Raw genomic sequence first — 24,044 nt, forward strand, 5'->3', positions numbered from 1 at the left:
CTTCATTTTGCCTTAGGCGGAAATGTCATTGGCAACGCGACTCAGATTGGCAACAGTTGTATAAACGATTGGAATGTTTACTTCATAATACGTATAGAAGGGTCCGAAACACACACCCCCCACCCCTCCTCCACAACTTTTTCTGCGAGTGTAGGCAACACCGGAAAATCGAGAATAAAAACAAGAACATTGCAGCAGTATCGAAAAATCAGGGCTGTAGAAAAATAAAAATTACATCTCTTACCATTATATCAACATTAATATATATCCAAAAATATTTCTTAATACGTTCTGGTTCAGAACAATATTAAGTAGCTTAATTTAATTTCATTTTTTGTTTTGCATGCACATGCATTTTGAGCATCTGCAGCCCTAGAAAACATAAAAAATGGGGAAATCCCAGGGTGGAATTTTCAGGGGGGTTTGGGTAAATTGGCATCCATCACCTGGAGCGCATTACCAGCGGTAAAAGCGAAAACGAATAAATGAAATTTCGAATGCATGTGAAATTGCATTTGTGCATGCAGATGAGCGGGGAAAATGGACAAAAAGTAGGTGGAAAATCGTTGGGAAACTGGGCGGAGAACAAGAGTTATATGTATGGACACAGGCGATGGGCTTAGAAAAATAGGCGTGGCGATGACACTCTTCGCAAATATTTTCAAAAAAGCTCTAGCCCCTTTTTGAAATAATATTAATAATATTAAATATGTATGATTGATTTTGCAAGAAAAATGCATCTAGTTTATTCTGCGTCTAAATCTTTAAATTTAAGTGTTCTGTTTCTTGGTATTTTCACTCGTTTTTGGTGAAACCTTTTCCGCTTTTTCTGTGTTTTCCTTCAGCCGCCGGCAAATACCTCCAACATCTGTCACTCTCGATTGTCCCCTAACCATCGCCCCTAAAAATTGTGTCGACCGTGTTATCCACTTTTGGGCGCCTGGCTCTTCCTCTTCGCCCTTTTTGCGAACCCTTCCTGCCTTCCTTTGCCATCCTCTTTTTTCCTGACCATTTAAAGTCAACGATGCGTTGATGCTGCAAAGGATTCCCGCTGCACACAGGCTGCTGTCAGCAGGTGACTGCCCAAAGGGGCGTGGCACATGGGGAAGGACTCGTTGAACAGACAATTCGCTGACTGGTAGCCAAAAACAAAAAAAAAAAGATGTACACGAATAAACAAAAACAAAAAGTAAAGAAAACAATGAAATAAGCGTACTGTTTTCACTTTTTCCACCTCACTCCACAGATAAACAGTTTGGTTTGAAATTTTAGTTCGATAAAGTTAGCATAAAGAATAAATAATTTGTAACAATAACATATGTTACAATCAAAAGTATAATTTTTCATATCATTTATGTGCAGCAAAAGCTATGGTTTATTTCAAATATTATTAATACTGCTATTATCTTGAACTCAGGTGTATTTCTGTACAGTACGAATGCAGACATAGAAATAGTTTTATATGCACTTGATTGTTTTCGCTGTTTTTGATCAGTTTTTGAACCACGACTGTTTGTGGCAACAAAGCGGAAATGCGATTTAAATTATTTGATTTCCGTGTTTGTGGGCAAGCTATTTATTTTCCCCTCCAGTGTTTTCAACTGCATATGTATATGTATGTATGTATGTATTTCGGCGACATTTTTCCCGACTGCAAAGCGATGCATTCAAAAGCTGGCTACCGTTATATGAAATGCATTTTGTGTTTGCTTTGCATTCGCATTTCTTTAATCATTTTTATGATCTCTGCACTTTTTTTTTTAGCTATGCCCCGCGATTGCAGCGTATTAATAAATTCCATACTTTCCAAAACTGTTCACTGTTTGTACGCTTTGCTTTGCTCTGTTCGCTTTTCTGTTCTCGTTTCCTTTTTTTCGCTGCCTCTATCCTAATGATGGCCACTTCAGTGTTTCCGCTTGCCAGCGGTGGAAAGCGCAAAGGCAATGTGGAAAAGCCAAAAGGAAAGCCATCGGCATTGGCAGCATCAGGGGGCGGCGGCTGTGGGCTGTGGGCTGGACTGGCGTGAATGTAGCTCGTAAATTTGTTAGTTTATTAGCGCAATTTCCGTTGCTAATTAATTTCCAGGCCACACACACAAATACGGCAGAGAAACGGAGCAAACACTACAAAAAATTAAGCTCACTTTAAAAAAACGGGCTTAAATTGTTGTTGCATACCGAAACACCAATAAATTCGTCAAAAATTAGTAGGGATTGTTAGCATTATCTATCCTATCTATTTTTTGATCATTATAGGCGAAGTAATTATTATTAATAATTATAATTAATGTGGATAGAAATTTTTTCAATTTTTGCATAAAGCCGTTTTTCGAAATTTCGGTAATAAAAAAAACAGTTTTTTGGCGACAACTTTTAAAATAATTATCTGAATATAAAATGACATACATCGTTGAGTTCGCATTAAAATTTCCAATCGAACTGTATCCCCGAATAGGAATTATATTTTTTGGCCATTTTTTGCAAATTTTCATGATGTTACCCCTTACAAAAAATGCGAAAATTGACCCGAAAAATCAATTTCCCTAAATCCTTCCAAAAGTGGTAGGGATCGTTAGCACTGCTAAATAGCTGCTCAAAGCAGTTATTCTTTCATCTATATGACATTTTTTAGCGATGTTATGGCGAAAATACCGTTAGTAAAATCACGTTTTTGGCAAAAGCCGTTTTTCCAAAATTCGGTCATAAAAAAATCCGTTTTTTGGCGACAACTTTTAAAATAATTGCCTGAATATGGAATGTCATACCGCGTTGAGCTCGTAATAAAATTCCCAATCCAACTGTAACCCCGAATTGGAATTCTATTTTTTAGCCATTTTTTGAAAATTTTCATGATGTTACCCCTTACAAAAAATGCGAAAATTGACCCGAAAAATTAATTTCCCTAAATCCTTCCAAAAGTGATAGGGATCGTTAGCACTGCTAAATAGCTGCTCAAAGCAGTTATTCTTTCATCTATATGACATTTTTTAGCGATGTTATGGCGAAAATACCGTTAGTAAAATCACGTTTTTGACAAAACCCGATTTTCCAAAATTCGGTCATAAAAAATCCGTTTTTTCGGCACAACTTTAAAAATAATTGCTGAATGTGGAATGTCATACCGCGTTGAGCTCGTATTAAAATTTCCAATCAAACTGTGCAAAAATATATGAGTTTTATTTTTTCGTCAGTTTTTGAAAATTTTCCCCTTAAAAAAAAAAATGCAAAAACTTATCAAAAATTATTTTTGTTTTTGAATCCGAAAAATTGTAATAAAGATCGTTAGCAGTAGTTATAAGCTTGGCAAAACTATTACTCTTTTAGCCATATGACCATTTTTGGCCAATATGTGAAGAAAAAGCATTCGTGAATATTAAATTTTTGCGTAAAGTCGTTCTAAGTTCTTTGCTAATATTATGATTAAGTTATTTCTTCAAGTGTTGCTTAGGTCGTCTCGCTCTAACGCTGGCAGAGATATTAGTGACATGCAGCTTGCAGTTTTTAAAATGCCGGAAAGTGGGGAAAAGTGAGTGGGCGGTGGACGGGGCGAGGTGAAAGGAAAGGAAGGACGCTTCAAGGATGCTGCGGTTTTGTTCTTGTCCCAGGCAATCTGCTGAGCTGCATATTTCTAATTAATTAACCTGCATGCTGGAGTGTATATATGTATATATAATAAATCCATGTAAATATACTACCACACACACACACAAATAGCGAGCACCTATGCAAATTTTCAATTTCCGGCCATGTCTTAAGTAGAAAAGTTGTTAACTGGCAGTTGGTAGCCTGGTGATGCTCTGCCGCAGCGATTTAAAATTGAAAAGTGCTTTAAAATATAACAACGAAAACTACTAAATTTGAGTTACCTGCACGCGCTGAAAATTGAATTTATTTTTCGTGTGCACCAACTTGTGTGGCTAAGCTCATATCCTGTTCGCCTTATTTTTTTTTTTACTTTTCGTTAGAGTATTGTGCCCTATAAAAATGAAATCCGACTAAAAGCGGCTACAAAGGAGGCCGGCGACAAGCTATAAATTATAATTTCCAAGACATGTTTTCGGCACATGGCGTGAGTGTGGTGGGTTGGAGGGGGGTATGGTGGCAGGGGGCCAGGGGTCAGGGGTCGGTGTGTGACTTTGACAAGTTTTGATGATGTGTGCCCCGGCATATCGGCCGTTTCATGCCCAAACCCCAAAAACCCGATCCCACTCCCTCGTGTAGGCAACATTTTTCAATTAACAGACGAACGAAAAATGTATGACATGCCACACATAGATACTCACTAATACTACCATGGTAGCCACTCGACATGAGAAACGGTGCCAGGCACCTCCCAACCTCCCCCTGCCACCCCTGCCACCACGCTTCCAACCTGATACACATCATTTTTCATAGGCTTTCAGGTTTTCCCTTACATTTCCCTCCACCGCAGCGCTTCGAATCAAAGCGCCAAAAACGTCCTGTCAAAAGCGCCAAAAGGGTGGTACAAAAAAAGTGGTGCAGGGGGATCTGCGGATCAGAGGGTAACTAACTAACTAACTAACTAACAGCCAGCGGACGAAGAAGACGAGGCGCAACACTCAGATCGAATGGCAAACACCCTGCAAACTGAACTGAACTTTAAAGATACTTATGTTAAGTTTCAACAACTTTCTACAAATTGAGGAAGTTGTGTTTGATAACATATTTATTATAGGGTATCGTAAAACATGGAGCCCTATGTATATATATATATATAGATATATAGATGTATGCATGTATATATTAGTGGGGATTAGTCTGGGCGTCTGTGTGATGTACTTGTGTCATTCGTTTTCGCCTTGGTAAAATGACAAGCGGAATGTTTGCTGCCACAAAATTTCATTTACAAAAAGGGTTATTAATATTATAAAATTTGACGCTGGGCGGCAATCACCCGTCACATAGAGGACTCCTCGCCCGCCGCCTGCTCGTCCTTAGTCTGCTTGCGAGCCGTGTCCTGGCTTGTCTTTTTGGGCGTTTTGTGGCGCGCTAAACACCTGCTATTTTATGATTTTATTAGGCACTCAACACGCCACACGAAAAGGGTTTTTTTTTCGCCAGAGGTGGCGACTCCACGTTGGCCGGATGGTCTAACTTGACGTGTGGAAAGCGAACTTCACTTGATGAAATGGTTCGTGTCCACAGCGAAAAGCAAAAAAAAAAAAAAAGAATCATGGCTGGCTGAATATATTGATAAGTTTATACTGTAAGTTGATTGTTAATAACCCATTGGGGGTGTGCCTCAATATTTTGTGCTATTTAAATGTAAGAAAGTTGTAATAGTTGACTCATCAAAGTGTGTTGCAAGCACACACACAATAACTTTTTACAAAAATGTGTCTTGTTTCACAAAATTATGCCGTTTCACATTTGCCAACTTCCATCTCTACAATTTTGCCATTAAAATCACTTGCCAAATTGTGATAGGTCAAGTGTTTTAAAGGCCAAAAGTGTCACTATACCCATGTCCCTTTGTGTAGCATTTCCTGGGGCGGATGACGGGTCGAAGGGGCGTGGCTTTGCCACTGCCCAGCGGTTGTATGTATAAACGTTTTCCCATAAATAAACTGCCAAACATAAAATATGCATATGAATGCTGGCCTCACTCACTCACACAAAAGGCGGAGCACTCACACACGGATATGAATTTAAATTGATTCAACTTACACAGACACGATACACTGAGCGAAAGAAACAGAGGGCTGGTTGGATTCATTTTGTTAATTTTAAAAATATTCACTTGGATCCCTTAAACCGATAGACATATTGATATAATTTAGCCGTTTCCCTTGTTTCAATAGGTTAATAACACTTTAATTACTGGACTCAATTACTGGATGTCCTTTTTTGTTATGCATAATTTAGCACTGCTAAATCAGCAATCACAAGAGTTGTTAAAAACATCGCAATCAAATGGATCCTATATTCAGCGACACGGAATAAGTGTTCTCCGCCTGCCTTTCCTTTCACCTAATTAATTTCCAACTTTTCCAACAAATTTCGCTGGAAATCATAATGATTTTAGCTGGTGAAAATTTCCGGGCCATAAAATGTGAGCATATTCAAAACAAACCCAATAAAAAAAAAAGTGGCCCGAACCCGGCGATGATTTCCTTGGAGACAAATTAGAAAAAGCAGTTGACACACGCACACCGCAAATGCTTTTTCGGGGTTTTTCTTCAGGTTCCTTTGGTCAAACATTAATAAACTTGCCAACGCTCCAGCGTTTTCCTCTGGCCTTCTTCCCCGTTGCCCCTAAAAGTTCAGGTCAAAATGTTGCCACTGGCAATTTGGCATTTGTCTTTATTAAAGTGTCCGTGCGAGTGCGTTTGTGTGTTGTGAAAATCTTTTATTTTCACCGGAAGTAGTGAAAGGTCCGCAGCCAGGCATTTCCGGCTAACATTGGCATCGCCTGGGCTAAAAACTCACAATTTTCCTCCTAGAAATGGTTTAAAAAATTTAGTAAGTGATTATCTTTACTTCAAATTATATGAGAATACTTCATATAAATTCGTATACATTTAGAATACCCTCATTTTTTCAACACACTCTCTGTTTCTGTCATTTCTTGAGGGGATTTTATTATGCAGAGCTCGGTAAATTAGCGAAAATTCGCCTTTTGTGGCACAGATGCGTAACTAATTTGATTTGGTTAAAAACTAACCAGAGATGAGAGCTCTAAATATGTACACAAAAAATGTGTGCAAAACAAAAAATGTGTAAGAACAGGAATCCATGTATATAAATGAGTTGGCTCAAGGGCGTCGGTTGAGGGGGGGGGGGGGGCGTGCGGTGCGCAGGGACAGGGGAACCTAACAGGTGGAAGACGATTTAATGCATACAAAATGATTTACACGCCGCTGGCCAAAGATAATACGAGTGCTGGTTGGTTGAAGACGGTGGTGATGTTGGGTACGGGGATGCACGCATGTGTGCCTCCCCACCTGCCCCCTTCACACACCGCTCATGCCACTGGTCTTCTGTTATCTGCTGGGGGCCCAGTTTTTGTGCTTGGCTAGCAGATGCAACCCCCCAGCTGCACCGCATTCTTCCACACTTGCTGCAACACCCTTTGGCACTCCATGTGCCAACCAACCCAACCCCCTTCAGTGGCCGCCAGGGAGGCGGCTCTGCTTCATATAATCAGGCAGCGCTGAAAAGTATGCTACACTGTTTGCCCCCATTGACTGCACTTGCAGAAATGCTTGCATATTGATTGTTTAAGATGTATTTATATAAACTAATAATACTTACTTATACTATACTTATTATCAAATGAAGGGCAGCTTAAGTCAGCTTTTTCCAGAGTGTGGACTCTTTGTTTAGACAATTGTTTCGCCAGGGTTTGCCAAACTATTTTGTACATATGTTCAATTTTTTTTTAGTGCACAAATAGCTTTCTCTCGCTCCTTTACGCTCTGCCAGCTCTGCTAGCATTTCAAAGCCAGGAGCCTGACAGGCCATCAAGCTGAAATCTCTGATGATACGAAATCAGCATAAGCACAACAACAACAACAAAGCAGCAGCAACAGCAGCAAGGGGGGGGGGTTGGCATGAGCACAGGGGGCGTGGTGGCTGGAAGGGTGTAAAAAAATGGGGATGAGGAAGACTGCGTTTATGGCACAAAAGCAACTGCAAATAGGGTTAACAGCCAGTGCAATTTTCATATTACCAGGCTTTCGAAAAACTGCAGGCGATTTTAACCGACCCCGGCCACGTCCCTTTTGCCCGCCCCCCCCCCCCCCTCCCCTTTAACCCTATCATTGCCGCAGAGAGTTCGTTGAACGCATTTTGAGCGGAAAAAATGGTTTAAAGAGTCCCTATCGAACGTCGCACATGGAAGAATGGGAATGTTGGTCTTAGATTATGGAAAGCACACAAAACATTTGGTCTGTTTTGAACTTGAAGAACACTTTCGTGGTTTCCAAAGAATTTCCAAAGAAATCACATCATTTCGAATGCGTTTCCCATGTCAAGCAGCTATTGATCACACCTAAGTAAAAAAAAATGTACATTGAATAATTTGAGAGCTCTGGTTTTTGGTGTAAATATGTTTCTCGACACCTGACAGTGATTACTACAAAACAGATAATGAGCGACTTGCCAACAATGGGTATTAATAGAACACGGAAATGGGAACTAGGGTGATTTCACCACAATTGAATGCTTCTCAAATCCCCTGACCCATGGCCACGCCCACTTTTCCGCCCAACATTTTCCACAAACTCCGAGAATACGAATGCAAAATTGACAAATCCAAAATGCTTTGTATAAGCGCACACATTGTTTAGACCCATTTGCGTTGAAAAGAAGCAGAAGTCAAGTAAGATGTTTCACAGCCAACAGATAGAGAATGAAAATGAAAGACAGACAAAGAGAGAGAGATGGCTATATAAAGTGTGAGAGAGAGAGAGCGTTAGAGAGCTAAGGAGTGGGACAGAACTTGCTATTAAATCTCTTTAGAACTCAATTCTTATTCCCAACGCAATTTATACAACAAAATTCCAGACACATTCGCACACAGATGCACTTCACTCATATGCAACCCACACACAGACATACACACACACACACACAGCGACCAAAAAAGCTACAAATAAAGATTTATGAATGCACGAAGTGAAATACTCTAACTGAATTTTTTTTTTATTTCAACACATTGTAGTTGATTTTGCCTATTTTTCCTAAAAAAATATATAGGTATTTTTGAACAGCGAATGTTCTTTTAATGTTATTAAATGAGAGTAAAATGTAAAAAAACACATTGTACACATAAGTTTAAATTCTCAAATTTTAAAAAATGTCGCTAATTTGACTTTATGCGTTCATATTTTTTTAAGAGTATTTATTTTTAAAGGCAAACAGAAAATGATAAAAATGAAAATGCACAAAAAAAAAAAAACGGAGGCAGTAAAAAGCAGAAGAAAGAAGTGAACACGAAAAATTGAAACGATGCACAACAAAAGCACCGCCGCTTCTGCATTTCTCTCCGCTTTCTCCTCGCTTTCTCCTTGTCTGTACATGTGTGAGTGTGACATATGGAGCGGAATAGAAAATAAGCGCACGTCAACTGCATGACACAAACACAGAAAACACACGACGCGATAAAGCCGAAAAAGTATAGAAAAAAAAAAACAAGCTAACACACGTGGGGAAACGAAAGGAAGTGAGGTGCAAAGGATTAGACGGAGGAAAAGGAAGTGAGTCCTGGCGGAGAAAGGAGAGTGCATAAAAATGGCGTTAAGCCGTGGAACATATTTATATTTCAGGCGCGCACGTAAAGAAAAAGCTATTTTAGTCACTTCATGCAAAACCAAAATGGAAAAAACGAAAAACAAACGGGTAATTAGATTAATTTTAAATTGTTATCCGGAGATATAATAGATTTCTTTAAGTCGATTTCTGATCACAAGTTCTGCTGAACTCTCTAAATGTAGTAAAAGTAGTAGCAACGCTGCGTATGAGTAATGTATGCAAATTACTCATACGCACTGTGGAGGCAAGCATATTAGAAACATCAGTTTTATAAAGCCCAGTGCTTTCATATATATGTATATATATATATATATATATATATATTCACTGGCCATTTCCCTGGGAATTTCCATTGCGTTTCTTTGCCTTCTATTTGCCAACTTGTTTTGTACATTATTTTGCTTGCCCAGTTATTATCATTTGTGCGAGAGGCGGCTGTCACCTGGACAAGGATATGGGGAATGCCTGGTACTTGGAGTTGCTGTTCACAGACGCCCCCCCCTCCCCTCACTCGTGTTCCCCGTCCATCAAATGCCATTTCAGGAAAATGCGGGCCAGAGCGTGTGTGTGTGTGTGTGTGAGATCCCAGTTGTTGCTTCTGTTTGCCGTCGTTTTGTTTTTGTTTTCATTTTGCTTGGCTGGTTTGTTTGTTTGCTTTGCCGCCTGCCCTCGTTGGCTCGTTGAATCTGCCACAGCCCCCCCCTTTCCACTCACCCCCTTTCCGACTCCATTTTCCGCCCCCTTGGCGACCATGTCAGAACTTTGCCAACATTGCATACTTCAAGGGGCCAGTCGAAATGGCTATACTGGCATTCCACAGGACATGAAGATCCTTGGCCAATGTACCACGAATCACTCACTTTCCGCTTTAAATCGGAAACAGAAACAGCTAGAATATTTAAACACTTGCCCCTTTTGGATATTTACTTCTTTGCCAATATACCTATATCATTAATTAGTTAAATATCAACGTATGCAATAAAGTATTTCAAAATTTGTTTAAGTTTGCTCTTAGTTCGGCTTTAAGTTCCATCCTTGCTTTTGCTTCGCGGCAGGGAATTAATTTTTGTTCATATATCTCAAGGCTTTAACACATTTATCACCAAATCTGGTTAGTTGTGCTGAGCCTCATTGGATTGGGGCGGACCCAAATGAGTGGGCGTGGCGAACAGTGGTGCGTCAACATGATTAACGCTTTATTATGAGAATGTGTGCGAGTCTGCTGTCTGTGTGTGCCCTCTATATATATACATATACATATATATATATATATTCGTACGTATAAATCCTGGCACATCCTTGCGCCAGCCGCTTTTTCCTGTTTGTTTTTCTTCGCGTCAGTGCGATGGCGCTGGAATAAATGTGAATACTTTTTTATAATTAATTGACACATGTGTGCAGTGGCTCCTTTATCCTTTATCCTCGGGTTAAACTGCACAAATAATTAAACTAAAGGCGCCTGCTCAGCAACGGAAATCGCTGTCAATTCATTTTGCCGCATTTTAAATGCTCGAAAGTAATTTAAAACAAAAAAAAAAAAAAAAAAAAAGAACCGAAAGCGCAAGAAAGGAAAAAAGCGCCGAAAATAACGAAATGTATACAAGGATCGAAAGGATATCGATGGGAGGGCTGGCTGTATGGCTGTATGGCTGGTCAGGGTGGATGGTTGAAAATTTATTGTTTTTGCCATTAGCGCTGCGCAAATGCGTGGAAAGTCGGAAAAGTGAAGGTGGAAAGGTGGATAGGTGGCACGGAAGGGTCTTTTGCCAGAATTGATGTCGATGAGTTTTCGTTAATGTGCGAATATTTATTAAAAGGAATTGGCGGCGTGCAACAAGAACCCCACTGAATGGCCGCAAAAGCGATCGCTGTGGGTTAATTGAAATGCGTAATAAAGGATTGCAAAATCTAAGCTTAAAATAAAGTGTAGCGCCTTAAATCAATTGAAACCACTTCATATTTCATATTAAATCAAAACTGGCGCTATTTTCCATTGAGACGACTTGATCTTTCTGACTTTTTCTCCCAGTTTTTAGTGTGTGTCTGCCGCCGGCATATACTTTTTTTTTGGCCTTTTATATTTGTGTATAAATTTGTTCGCCCAACTCTTTGGCGGCTGCTCATTAGCCGCTTGTCCAGTTTGCTCATTTGCCTGGCCATTAACCGGCTTCAACTTCAACTGCAGTTGGAAGTCCGCCCCCATCGGAACCCTTAACCCTCTGACGCCCCTAGCTGACCCAAAAACTTTTGCCACTTGTGCCGGCCATTGTTGTCGTTTTAAAAAATCCAGAAATGGTGCGAAGAGTGCGGAGAAAGGCGGGAAATATCGAGGGAAACTACGGCAATTAAATACTGGGCGTGCGAAAACTTTAAGGCGGTGTGAGGGGCGTGGCTACACTGAAGGAAAATGTTTGCCCTATTCATGTGCACTTACTAAAAAAAGAAATATATTTTAAATCACGTCAGTCGAACGTTGCAAAGAGCGATCTTTAAGATTGCTACGCTTAGTTTTGAGATATATTTTTCTCCGCTTCTTAATATTTATTGACCTTATTGCCGAACATGCATTTCGCAGTGCCCTTGGCTTCAGTTTGAGTTGAGCTGAGTTGACCAACAACCGTCGAAGTTCGTTGCCGACGACAATCAATTTACCTGACGCCACTGAAGAGGTGGGTGGGGTGGGCTGCTTTTGGTGGCTGCAAAGAGAGGCTGTGGGCCAAAGGTAACATCTCTGGTCCCTCCATCGCCTGATAAATGAGAAAAGTTTTTAACGCCGTCCGCTCAGGTCGGCTCATTGGCATTTTTACGATGTCTCTGTGCGGGGAAATGGGCTGGGGAAATGCAGGGAAAGCCAAAGGGAAAGCCAAAGGGAATGCCAAGGGGAGCCATGGACAAATAGGCAACAAATGAGACGAGCCTGGGATGCTTAATAGAAAAACTGAAGCGTATGGGGCGTTGGGTAAAAGGGGTAGGAGGGGAGCGGTATTGTTCGGTTAAGAAGGTGGGAAAAGGGTGAAAATCGGTTGGAAAATCGGGTGGAAAAGCGGCTGGCTGGTCGAGCGGGGCACTTAAAACTTTTTAGCATGCAACCGCGAAACGTTGCAGCTGGCAAACTGTTTTTTTTTTGGGTACAGAAAAAAAAAGAAGTACACATCCCGAAAATGTGTGTGTGTGTGTGTTGCAATGGGTGGTCTCCAGTGGGTTATTCCTGGTCATGACCAAAGTCTGTCAGCAATTAAAAGCACAGAGCCAACGTGTCGCCCTCTATCGGCGACATTAAAAGCACACTTCCGTGAAGAATATTTTGTATCTAATGTTTGGGAATATGTAACAATATATATAAAAAATATATTTAGTTTAAATTCTTACAAATGTAGTAAAAGTCTTGGGATTCGTGGGAATTTTTGAATTTATTTCAATATGTTATAGTGCACAGACAATCAACAAAAAGAAGCCGCAGCGTTGTCGTTAGAAGGCTTCTAACAAACTAAAACTAAGTGAAAAACTGAATGAAACGAAAGGGTGAGTGGAAGGCGTCTGACTTCTGACCGCGGGCAGCAAAAGCGTGACAAAAAGCGTGACCCGAACTCTACTTTTCCCGCTACTACTTTTTTTTTTTTTGTTTGGGAATGAGCAATAGGGGAGAGGAGTACATAGTTCAGTGGTGCAGAGGAGTTGCGGTCTTTTGTGGCGGGTTTTGTGTCTGCTAACAAATTTCAATAAATTACAGTTACATTTGCCAAAGTCACACAGTGCCTGGAGTGGCCTTGGTTGGGTGGGTGTCAAGGACCCCCGGACGCCGTGCCAATGTCTGTCTCGCTCACTCGCCTTCACCCTTTCAATCCTTTCTCCACATTTTGCCTTTGTGTCTGCCACTGGCGACTGGCGACTGCATAATTCAATTTGTGTGAAAGTTTTGTGAGTGCGTGGTGGAGCATTTTTATGCACTCCCTCGTATTTCATGCCACCACCACCTCATTACACCTCACACTATTTCGCCAAAGAGGACCAACTAATGCGGCACATAATTCAAACCAAAGCTAAAAATTTGTGGTTTTGTATGGGCGAAATGGGCGAATGACCGTCGCACAAACCGTGACTATAATTGCAATGCCATCCAGTGACTTTAACTCAACGAAGTGTTGTGGAATGTCCATAGGTATTGTGCTATTCAAACTTAAATGTACATGTGTACTTTATTCCCAACTTAACCCCAACCTTAACCTCACTTTAACCTGAGCACCCCTACCCCCACCCCCCCTTCCGGCTCGCGAAGATTTCTCTCGATCCTTTTATAGACTCCTGTATCTCGGTGCATTGATCTGATTTTCAATTGTTGCCGGCGGACGGCAACAGAGGCGAAGAAACGCTGCAAACATTTTGTTGGCAACCGAAAATCGTGTGTCGGCTATAAATCAGGTTCAGACAGAGGAGGTGGGCTGAGCGGTTAAGTTGTGGGGGGGGGGGGGGGAGGTGCTAAGGGCGGAAAGGCGACTGATTACGTGGTTCAGATCCGGACCGGGCCAAAACGAAACTAACGATTTTACGCTACATTTGCTGCTCGAAGGAAGTTAAAGAAGGTGGTCGAAGGGGGGCCGTGTCTGGGGTAGACAATCTCTGACCATGGACATTCCAATCCACCATCACTTCATACACCCCCCCCCCTCTACCACTGAATTGCCGCTACCCTTTTGTTGTTGGCCATATTACATAGTTGAGTGCATTTATTTATTTGCTGGTATGTCAACCTGTTTGTCTCCTTTTCAATTTTCCTGGGAGGAGGGGGTCGTAAGGAAAGAAGTGAAGGTCCAGAAACTGACCCCATTGATCCTGGCCAAGTTCTTGATTAACTTATTATGCTCATTTGATTGCTCGATTTAATTTGCCATTTCTTTCATCTCTTTCAATTTTTTCTCTCCTCTTGGGCAGCTGAACTTTTGGGCTCTTTGAAAATTGAATTTTCTTTTGATGACTTTTTCAGGTTTTTTTCGCATTGTTGTCCTCTTCTGCTTAAATTCATTTCCATTGTTGGCGAAATTTAATTTCAAAATTAATTTCATTTTTTATTCCGTTCGATTGTTAATAGCCGCATATGCATGCGTTTATATTCATATTCATATTTCAAACAGACACAAATTGCCTTTGCCTCTATATTTTATAATTGTTTATTGTGCTCGTTTGATTTGATTTGAAAATTTCAATTTCATGTTGCGCACTTTTGCCCCGTTTTTGTTTGAGGACATCTTTTGTCACTAGTTCAATTTGTATACATATAATAGCCATTCATTCAAGTGTTGACTTATATGTACTGTGCCACCCACTGGTTTTCTTGGCACTTTGTGCACACAGTTTTTTCTATAATTTTAATATAATTAATGCTGATTAATATTACTGTTATGCAGTAGAGGTATAGGCATGCATTTTTGTGAAATACCATGAATAATCATCAGGTTTAAAATGCACAAACAAACCTTTTTCAATGCCCCCGTTTTGCTTTTTATGCGCCGTGCGATGCGTAAATCAAACGCTGATTAAGTGCGATTTTTCGCGCATAAATTAAATCAGAATTATTGGCCGAAAGCGGACTGTCAGCGCCCACGCGTCCTGTGGTTTGGGCCACATTGCGAACTGCTATTCGACCAACTCGGGACGACTTGTCGTCATGGCAGCCAAAAGGACCACGGTCGTACGCAAAATTATAGCGTATATATTACTATTTTAAATAAGTATAACCTAATACATAAATATTTAAGACAAAGATATGTTGCAAAAGCATGTTGAAAAATGAAGTTGCATTTGAAGCACGGTTTACAGGTGCCAACTTGCCAATCAACCCACTGTTGCAGCATTATAACCAATTGGTATTATCAATGTTCCGCCTCTGACCGCCGCTCATGCATACGTATGTAGTTCCCCATCCTCATTTGGCATTATGTTTTTTTTTGTTTTTGTTTTCGATCGGACGGGCTCTGCGTGATTTTCAATCGGTGGCGGTGCAACATGGCGTATGCTTATCAAATTAACGAATTACCCGCCTTTACAATGGCCCCGTCCGACATTTTCCGCTTTCCGCGAGCGCATGCGGTTGCAATAAATGATAATCGCGCAGGGGAGTGGTGTTGGTGGTAGCGGGTAGGGAGTGCTGGCTTCGTTGCCGTTTGCCCCTTAACCCTCCGCCGGGCCGCTCTTTAACCCTTGTCGCTTCCTTTTTGATGGTCGCTGCGGCTGCGTTGACCAAAAGTCGTAAATTCCGTTGTTGCCATTTGCCGCAGAAAAACAGTGGGTGCTGGCGGGCTACAGTGGGCAGTGGGTTTTGCAGCAACAATGCAAACAGTGCCACAAATGCACAAAATACGAAAAGCACCACCCCGCCACCCACCACCCACCATCCAACATCCACCACCACCCAGCGAACCCACCGCTCAACGTTCGACATAATTAAAAGCGCGCGCCGTTTACGCAATTAATGAACTCTCGCCAAATTAGGCTGCGGCAGAGCGCAGACAAGCAAAATGGCCAGGATCCCGGGATCCTGGAACCGGCAACTGACTGCACGGGCCCACATGCACTGGGAGAAACAGGCGCCAAACTTCGGAATTATCCCACTTCAGAGTTAGACACAATTTCGCATTTTCTCACTGTGTAGGAACGCACTCACACAGAGACACTGGGCTTGCGGTTTTCGCGGTCGAGGCGGGCGATGGTAAAATGGAGCTGCAAAAACCGCGCCGCTTTTTGCCGCATTGCAGGAGGCGAACCTTTGTTGCACCAAATGTGAGGTGAGCGGGGCAAGGGAACATTGTGTGGGGGGGGGGGTTTTTGGTGGATTCGGAAAAGCCAGGGGATCCCCTTTTCCGGCCGGGAAATGCTGTGGAGACGGCCAACGGGGAGCCGCATTAATGGCCGCCAGTAAAACAAGGCGACATTACCTAAGCCTTGTCACCACGCCGCCTGCCACACTTTTGGAGTCATTTGCACCCCAGGGAAAACCGCTCAAATTCAACATTTTGATTGGAATGGAACTTGCTGCACTGTATATATAATTCATATCAATCGAGACTTCCTCAGTTTTCCAGTTATAACACGAAATGCATATTATTAACCATTCGTTCTCATTTATTTGTCTTTTTTAGCTTCCATTTCAATCTTAGTCTAAACATAAAAAATAAACAAAAACGGGTCACTTCAATTCCATTTAATATTTCATCTTCTCACTTTTCATACTTACAATTAGGCGAAAAAAAAAAATGTGTACTGTGACTACATATTGTTGTTTTTTCTTTGCTTATATAGTGTTTGCTTCAAATGTACAACAGTTTTACATTATGTGTATGAAATGGGGGAAAAAAACACAATTCAAAGTCGTTTTGGTGGCTGGGAAGGGGAGAGGAACAAAACCAAGGGAAAATTTAATAAATAGGAAAAAAAAAACGTAGTAAAAACAGTAAATATATGTTCAATTGAAATGCCAGGCTAATCAGAATCATCGCACTGATTCGTTTAAGTTTCCTTCTTCTCGGCGGGCGTTTGCGTCGCAGTCGCAATGGAAGTGGTCGTGGTCGCTGTTGGCGAAAGTTTCGATCCGCTCGAGAGGTCCAAATCACTGGCGCTATTCTGCAATTAGGTAGGAGCAACATATGTAGTTATATGTGGGAGTTCTTCAAAAGATTCATCTTGCAGTTGCAGAATTTGCATTTTAATACATTTTATTACTTTGCCGATTTTCTGCTTTGCTACAGCTAAAACAATTTACTTGACCTTCACGAATCAATCTAGCGAAATCCAATTCGAATATCGAAGCCATTTTAGGATACAAAAATTTCATATTCCCATTTCACATATATGTGTCAAAGATTGGACCTTCTGCAGTCTTTTGCCAATGTGCTATTCTTTCCGCAACAAAAAGAGCTCCCTTAAGACGAAATGCTATAGTCGCCGCCACCGAAGTCCCTCACCTTCATCTCCTTGCGCAGCTTCATCGACTTGCCCATGCTCTGGAGTCGGTAGCGCTCCTTGGCCCGTTCGCGTATCTTCTCGGGCACCACCCATAAAGTGGTGGCCATGTTGCCCACGAAGAGCAGCAGGAACAGTCCGGACATCACGGACACGTGCCACGGCGCATCCGGCGGGCTGTAGGCCAACTTGTAGAGCGTCCACGCGTTATACGCCTGGTAACCGTAGCCGATGAACAGGAAGGGCAGCAGGAAGCTCAGACCGCGCCACATCCACGAGTGGAAGCCCTCGATGGTGATGTCCATGTTGTGCCGCTCGCCGAGCGCCTTCAGTCGATAGAGCAGGCCCTTCTGGTAGCCAAACTGCAAATACTGGACAATGCCTGCAATTGCGAGCAAGCGGAATATGCAGCGATTACAATGCATGCAAAGGGCAGAGTTTTAGCGAAATATTCGTGGAGCAGTAGAGGCGTAGAGTATGCCCCAAGCTGAAAAGCACAACTCACTAATGTAGACGTTGAAGTACATGAACTGCATCCGGAAGATTTGCCAGTGCTCGCCCTGTGGCCAAACCAATAGAACACCGGCGGCGACCGTAGAGATGAAGTGGTGCGCCCGCCACCAGCCCTTGATCCTCGAGCCGTTCACCTTGAGGATGGACTCGCGAATGGTCAGGGTGCAGTAGTACCAGACCAACAGGAATATGAAGGCCAGCTCCAGGGCCCTGGGAAGCATAAGTTGTGAGTGGGCGCAACTCATGGGTGTGCCGGAGAGTGCCACTCACCTGTAGTTGAATATCAAATTGAAGAAGGCCATTATCAGTCCAATTACGTTGAGTATTAATTTAAACTTTTCATAGTCATCTTTATAGCGAACTTTGTCGTTTCTGTTGAGAATCGAGACATTTACATCGCCCAGGATTATCTGCAATGGAATGTGGAGAGCAGAGCGGAGGTCGCCAGTGAGTTTCAGTGGGTCAACTTCGAGTCAAGTTGAGTTGATGATTCAACTCGAGTGGTGGAGTGGAGTCCAACTGAAATGCGAGGAACAAGACCAAAACCCAAAGTCCTGCCATAGTCCAGAACAAGACGCGAGAATTGTCGCACAGGAAAGAACTTTTTCCTCACTTATTTCCCGTTTCCACTTGGAGGCAAAGTTCTCAGTTTTATGACCTGGACGCACTTTTATATCAGAGACTTTGGACCTCGGACCATGGACTTCGGAGTGGCAACTCACCTGCAAATAGCGGCCGGATTTCGCTGGCAAGGATTGCTCGATTTCGTGCAGTTGCGCTTTGCGCTTCAAGGTCATCTTGTGCAGGTCATCGACCTTCTCCTTGTCCTCCGCCGGAACGGGCCCTTTGAACCTGACAAAATATCGATGATGATGGTCGTGGTTCAGAATTTGTTTAGATTATTTCACAGGCAAGCTACAAATTTTGTACATAACATTCAAGGAAGGATCGGGTGGGCCAATATACACTTTGCGTCATCGAATACAGATAAGATTACTTTCTCATAAATTGAGTGTAAAGATAAAGACGGTACCTTGTAAATAAATGTACGTAAAATAACCTTATAAATAAGATAGATTTGATTTGTTTTCGGTATTTTAGAAGTGCTAAAAGAGAGCATTTTTTTTGTTATGTAATTAACGAAAGAACACAAGACTGGAATGGATTACCGTTGGCAAAAAATGCGATGATTAGATTATGTGTATAAAGGTACTTAAACTATCGTATCAGTGGCGAAAATTGTTTTTATTTGTTTTCGTATGTTTTTTTTTTTTGGTTTTGTTATATTCCCATAAATTAACATAAAATCATTTTCGGACTTTGTTCGAATGTACATTTATTGTTTTATTGATTGTCACACGCTTCACTTTAAGCCATATTTTTGTAATAATTTATTCGCTTATACACGCAGTTATTTGTTTATTGCGGGACAATGGCAACTGTGGGGCAGCAAGAACAAAGTTCAATTTAGATGCGCATAATTGATGGCCAAAGTGGGCGGGTATAGTTTATTCGGTCAATTAACAGTTACCATAAACGTATGTTCCACCTTCGGTGCACATCTATATGACTCGTCAAATGTGGATTTATAGTTGTTTTATTTCTAAACACCTCTAATACCCCGTTGAGGCCGCAAGCCGATGGACAGATAACGTTTCCCGAGCCATGCTGATACGGCGAAATTGAGCTGACCATACAAAGTGGTTCGATTATATTTGTTTCCGCACCATTTGCTTATGGGAACGCAAACCTCTCATCCACTTCTACTTGCCACCAATATCGTCTGGGATGATAACATGCCAATCTGTTGCAGATTATTTCGTACAAGATAGTGGGAAATTTCCATAGAAAAGATGGAATAGTTCTTATTGTGAAATTTGACTAATGGCTACTACACTATCAATTAGCCCGAAACACATTCAAATGCCTCGAATAAAAAATCACAGAGAAAAGGGCGAGTCTTAAAAGTAATCGCAAAATCCTCTCACAAAATCATGGGACCACAAAGGCAAAAAACAAAAAAAAAACACACTTAAAAGTGCAAACAAATTAAAAGCTTCTTTATGTACACACACCCAGCCAACTCTACAATTACAATTAACTGAGATATCTAGCCAACAAAATGATTACAAAACGCGCTTACCCAACTCTATGTGATCATTAGTGAATAAACAATATTTGAGTGTTGAGCGATGATGCTAAATGCAATCGAACTGTTTGTTGCCATTGTTTGCATTCAAACACTTTCTACGGCAAACCAGGAGCGAATTCCGTAACTTCGACACCCCATTTGCATGCCTCAATTAAAATTCATTTGGCTTGGAAAAAATACGGCGGAAAGCAAGCAAGCCAGCCAGCCAATCATCAGCGACAAAAACATCGCGAGTGTAACAGGTTTTCGTTGCGCACACTTGGAGAAAAAAAAAAGAAAAGAAGCAAAGTCCGCAAAAATACATATATAATCTAACAAATTGTTTTTAGCCTAGATATTTGCCAAGCTTCAATGTGTAATAGATAGATGTTTTAATTTAAACTTTAAATTGCTTATTGCCAATGGAATTTGTGAGTTTTCCGCAGTGTAGGACCTATCAGGTCAAGATGGTAATCAGTTGATTTTAGCTATTACTCCGCGAATTGCATAATTTATGTGACCAACTGAATGCGCGTTCCACGGGTTCGCAGGGTTCAGCAAACGGTTGCAATGTGACGCCAAACACGCGACACAAGGGGCAGAACTTCAAACATACATAGATAGTATGAATAGGGAATTGAAGATTAGCCAGCCAGCTATCAAACAAACGAAAGGTCTCAACAAAAGTGTTAAGGAATCTCTGATGTTTCATCATTGCGCAGCCTGCTATTTATTTGATTTGTATACCCCACATTTGTGAGCGTTCAAAAGCGCGCCAATGCAAGCGATTTCTCTTCCACTTCCACTCGCTGCGAAGCCGCGCTCAAAACAAATATAAAGTATATAGTATAGTGTATAAAAGCGAAAAGCGAAAAGCCTTGGCCGCACAGTGGGTCAAAGTTGAGGCGGTGTTTTGCATGCGAAGTAAAGCAATTCGCCACCCTGCACACTGCTCAACCGAGATATTCAACAGATAATTGTAATTATAATTTAAATCGAAAACGATGAAGATGAAGTGCAAAGAATTTAAATCGATTATATCTACTATATTTAATATCAGTGAATAATGAATGATCGAATTTTAACAACAGTAAAATATTTTACCCTTTTTTGTTTTCTTTTTGGTTTTGGATTTATTATATATCCAAATTTAGCGCACTTTGTCCCACTGTGCCTGCACATTTGTGTGATTGTGTTTGCTGGGATTGCGTGTTGCGCAGGTGAGTGTGTGTGTCTGTGCGATTGCGACGGAGGGTCAAGGGCAGCTGGTCAGCTGGGCAGTTGGGCAGTTTTCGGTTTAATTTGCACTCCGCCAGAATGCTCCACTCCCCCTTTTTATGTACCTACGCGTATCGGGCAATGGGTATTTTTATGACGCGACCATAAAACACGGAGCCCGAAATATAGTCGTAGTCTTGGATGGATGGACGGACGGTGGTGGTGAGCAAAGTCTAGGGGCTCTGGTTTATCAGAAGTTTTATCACGGCCAAGAAAAAAAACAAAAGAAACAGTTGTAAAAACACTGTTTCCGAGCGATCCAACCAACAACCAACTGTTGGCAGTTACGCGATAAGAACTGATTACGGCCTGACTAATTGCCGCAAGAACTGTGTTCCCTGCTCTGCCCACCTAATCAACGCAAGTGCTCGGAGTGCTGAAATGCGTGTGTTCGTTCGCCTGATTAGACGGCTCTAATTGATTGAAGTCAAATTCCAATCGTGCAAACAAGAACACATAGCCCAAAATCCACGCAAAAGCGCGTTGGCCAAGGGGGTGGGAAAATGCGGCCGGTTTTCAAGGTGCCAAAGCGATTGGAATGGAAATGTCATTGTGCAAAGAACGCGCAGCTTTCTAGGAACAGATATATATATGTATATATATATATATATATATTGGCTAATGATTACCACACAAATGGCAAGTAGATCATTATAAATAACTGGAGTTGGTTGGCAAAGCAAACTCATTTAATTGCAAGGAACAAATATAACTGCATGTTTAATCTTTAATGGTTACAGTGTGAGCCCGCCCACCTTCCCGTTGGTTCTTCAAATTAATCCAGGGTCAATGACCTCCAATACTCACTGTCGCAGAGACGTCGTTATCTGGTTCATGCGGTACCGCTGATGCTTGATCTCATTGAAGCAGATTTGTTGATGGCTGTGCAGCTGTTCCAGCAGCTCGATGTACCGCCTGTTGCAGCTCTGTGATCGGTGGGAATAAAAAAAAAGGGTTGGAAAGGAATAAGCAAGACCATTGAGAAGAATTTTGAATACCCTTGCCGAGCATCGAGCACATTTTTTGCCAGCTCTCAAAGTTCAAAGTTCAATGGTATTATCTCTACTTATCGTAATAAACAGCCATATACCAACAATGAGTTCAATAATCTTTAAAAACAGGCGATCGGAATTTCATACGTTACTGATATCATAGCTGTAAACTTATTTATGAACAGCTGTTTGTTAAAGTTTTAATTTTGAAAATCTTCTGATTGGAAAGAAAAAAAAAGTGTATACAATTATGCATACAAAATTTGGTGCCATTTATAATGGTGCTTAACACTTTTTGCTGATAATAGTATCAAATTTAATGGAAATTATTGAGTTCTTAGTGAATTTCATTTGGCTCTCTTTGGCAAGGGTATTTTTAAGAACAAGCAGCTGTTTTTGTCCAAGGTGAAAGCGACACAGACACACGTGTGGGTGTTTGTGCGCGTGCCTCTTTCATGTCTTCGAATTTTGGTATTGATATCTATATAGTCTGTGGGCATTACTTCTCGATTCTACAGATGTATGTTTGTATATATAAATGAATATATATAGAGCTTACCTCCAGTTCGGCAAACTCCTTATTGAGTTCTTCCCACTCGTTTTTCAGCGAATCGATATTCATTCTGGTGGTTTTTTGCGGCTTTGCTCGCCGTTTATCCTTTATTTGGCTGCTATTATTTCTCCGTTTGTTTTTGTTTGCCTAGGTGGTTGTTGTTATTATTATTATTATTTTTATTATTTTTATTTGTTGTATGCAACAGCTGGCAAAGAGAAGAAGCAGAAGATGTTGCGTTTGAGGTTAGGAAATAAACCGGTGAAAAATCAATTAAATATTTTTCTGCGATTTCCCAACAAACAAACACGCACGCACTCACACACATGCACACACACCAGAGCACACCCACACAATCACGTTGCCACGTTGGAAAAGCAAAGAAGCAACAAAAAAAAGACCGCAATTTGCCTTTGCAATTGGAAAATTAACAAACAAAACTCAAAAGTCAACACAACTTATGCCGCGTTCTCTTGCCTTTCGCGTTTATTATTTTTTAAAAATAAATACGTACTCGCGATGAGCACGAAAACAACCGGACCGCTACCGTCGACTAATATTTTGTTATTAACTATTTCCGCTGCACTTTTGTTTTAAATACTTCGGCCAAACACACAAAATACAACACATAAAGCGCAAAACAACAAAAAACACACTGCCCACACGCACACAAAGAGAGCGCGAGAGCGCGCCAACCAAGTAGCGATAGATAAGAGAGAGAGAGAGAGAACTAGTTCCAGTGAAATCCAAGCATTTTCTAAATTAAATGTATTCTTATTATTATAGTTGTTATTTTTGATATATATAAACAACACTATTATGCCCACCATTTTTTTGAGATGCATCTACACAAGGAACAAACACTGGATGTCACTTTCAGTTCAAATTGTAACGCTAATCACTCCGAACAGGTCACAAAAAATTACCTTAAAAAGTCATAATATTAAATTAGAATAAATATAGCTGTGAGGGAAATATATACAAATATATTGGAGCAAATAAATTGTACATACAAATATTTATTACTAATTTCTATTGAGACGAAATGAACCACTCGGAACCATTTGAGCGAACCGAATCGCGCGGAACTAACGACAGTCGCTCCAAGGTCGTCGAACAAAAGGTGAATGTGTTGCGGAGAGCGGGTGGGAGACAGCGAAAGAGCAACTACGAAACGTGGTGTGGTGGAGGTGAATTATGAAGAGGGCGCGCGATTTGAAAAGTTTGTATATAAAAAATATATCCCGGTGTTTTATGTAGCGATAAACGAGTTTTTGATGTAAGGTATGCAGGTGTGTAAGTCTTTTGGTTAGAAGACAAATCCAAAGTCTACTTGTGGGGATGTTCGA

General features: G+C 41.2%; 2 protein-coding genes across 8 annotated transcripts in view; one reads left to right on the top strand and one right to left on the bottom strand.

Annotated features, from left to right (window-relative positions):
• kirre (kin of irre) overlaps positions 1-24,044 on the top strand; it is a 394,149-nt gene that overhangs the window by 26,153 nt on the left and 343,952 nt on the right. The gene's annotated exons all lie outside the window — the stretch shown is intronic.
• CG32795 (uncharacterized protein) lies at positions 16,370-24,031 on the bottom strand. Of its 5 annotated transcripts, NM_001258580.1 has the most exons (9): positions 23,709-24,031; positions 23,523-23,621; positions 22,702-22,842; positions 21,958-22,076; positions 18,464-18,593; positions 18,012-18,151; positions 17,734-17,951; positions 17,231-17,610; positions 16,370-16,889 (listed from the first exon to the last, which is right to left on the bottom strand). In NM_001258580.1, exons 3-9 carry the CDS (start codon positions 22,762-22,764, stop codon positions 16,776-16,778), a joined length of 1,164 nt encoding a protein of 387 aa, NP_001245509.1. In that variant the 5' UTR covers positions 22,765-22,842; positions 23,523-23,621; positions 23,709-24,031; the 3' UTR covers positions 16,370-16,775. The 5 variants fall into 5 exon arrangements, with proteins under 5 accessions (NP_001245509.1, NP_726830.1, NP_996340.1 ...); NM_166952.1 differs by lacking the exons at positions 23,523-23,621; positions 23,709-24,031 and adding an exon at positions 23,210-23,406; NM_206617.2 differs by lacking the exons at positions 23,523-23,621; positions 23,709-24,031 and adding an exon at positions 23,210-23,329 and having other exon boundaries at positions 22,702-22,903.

The sequence above is a fragment of the Drosophila melanogaster genome, chromosome X, assembly GCF_000001215.4.
Source record: "Drosophila melanogaster chromosome X".
Taxonomy (NCBI): Eukaryota; Metazoa; Arthropoda; class Insecta; order Diptera; family Drosophilidae; genus Drosophila; species Drosophila melanogaster.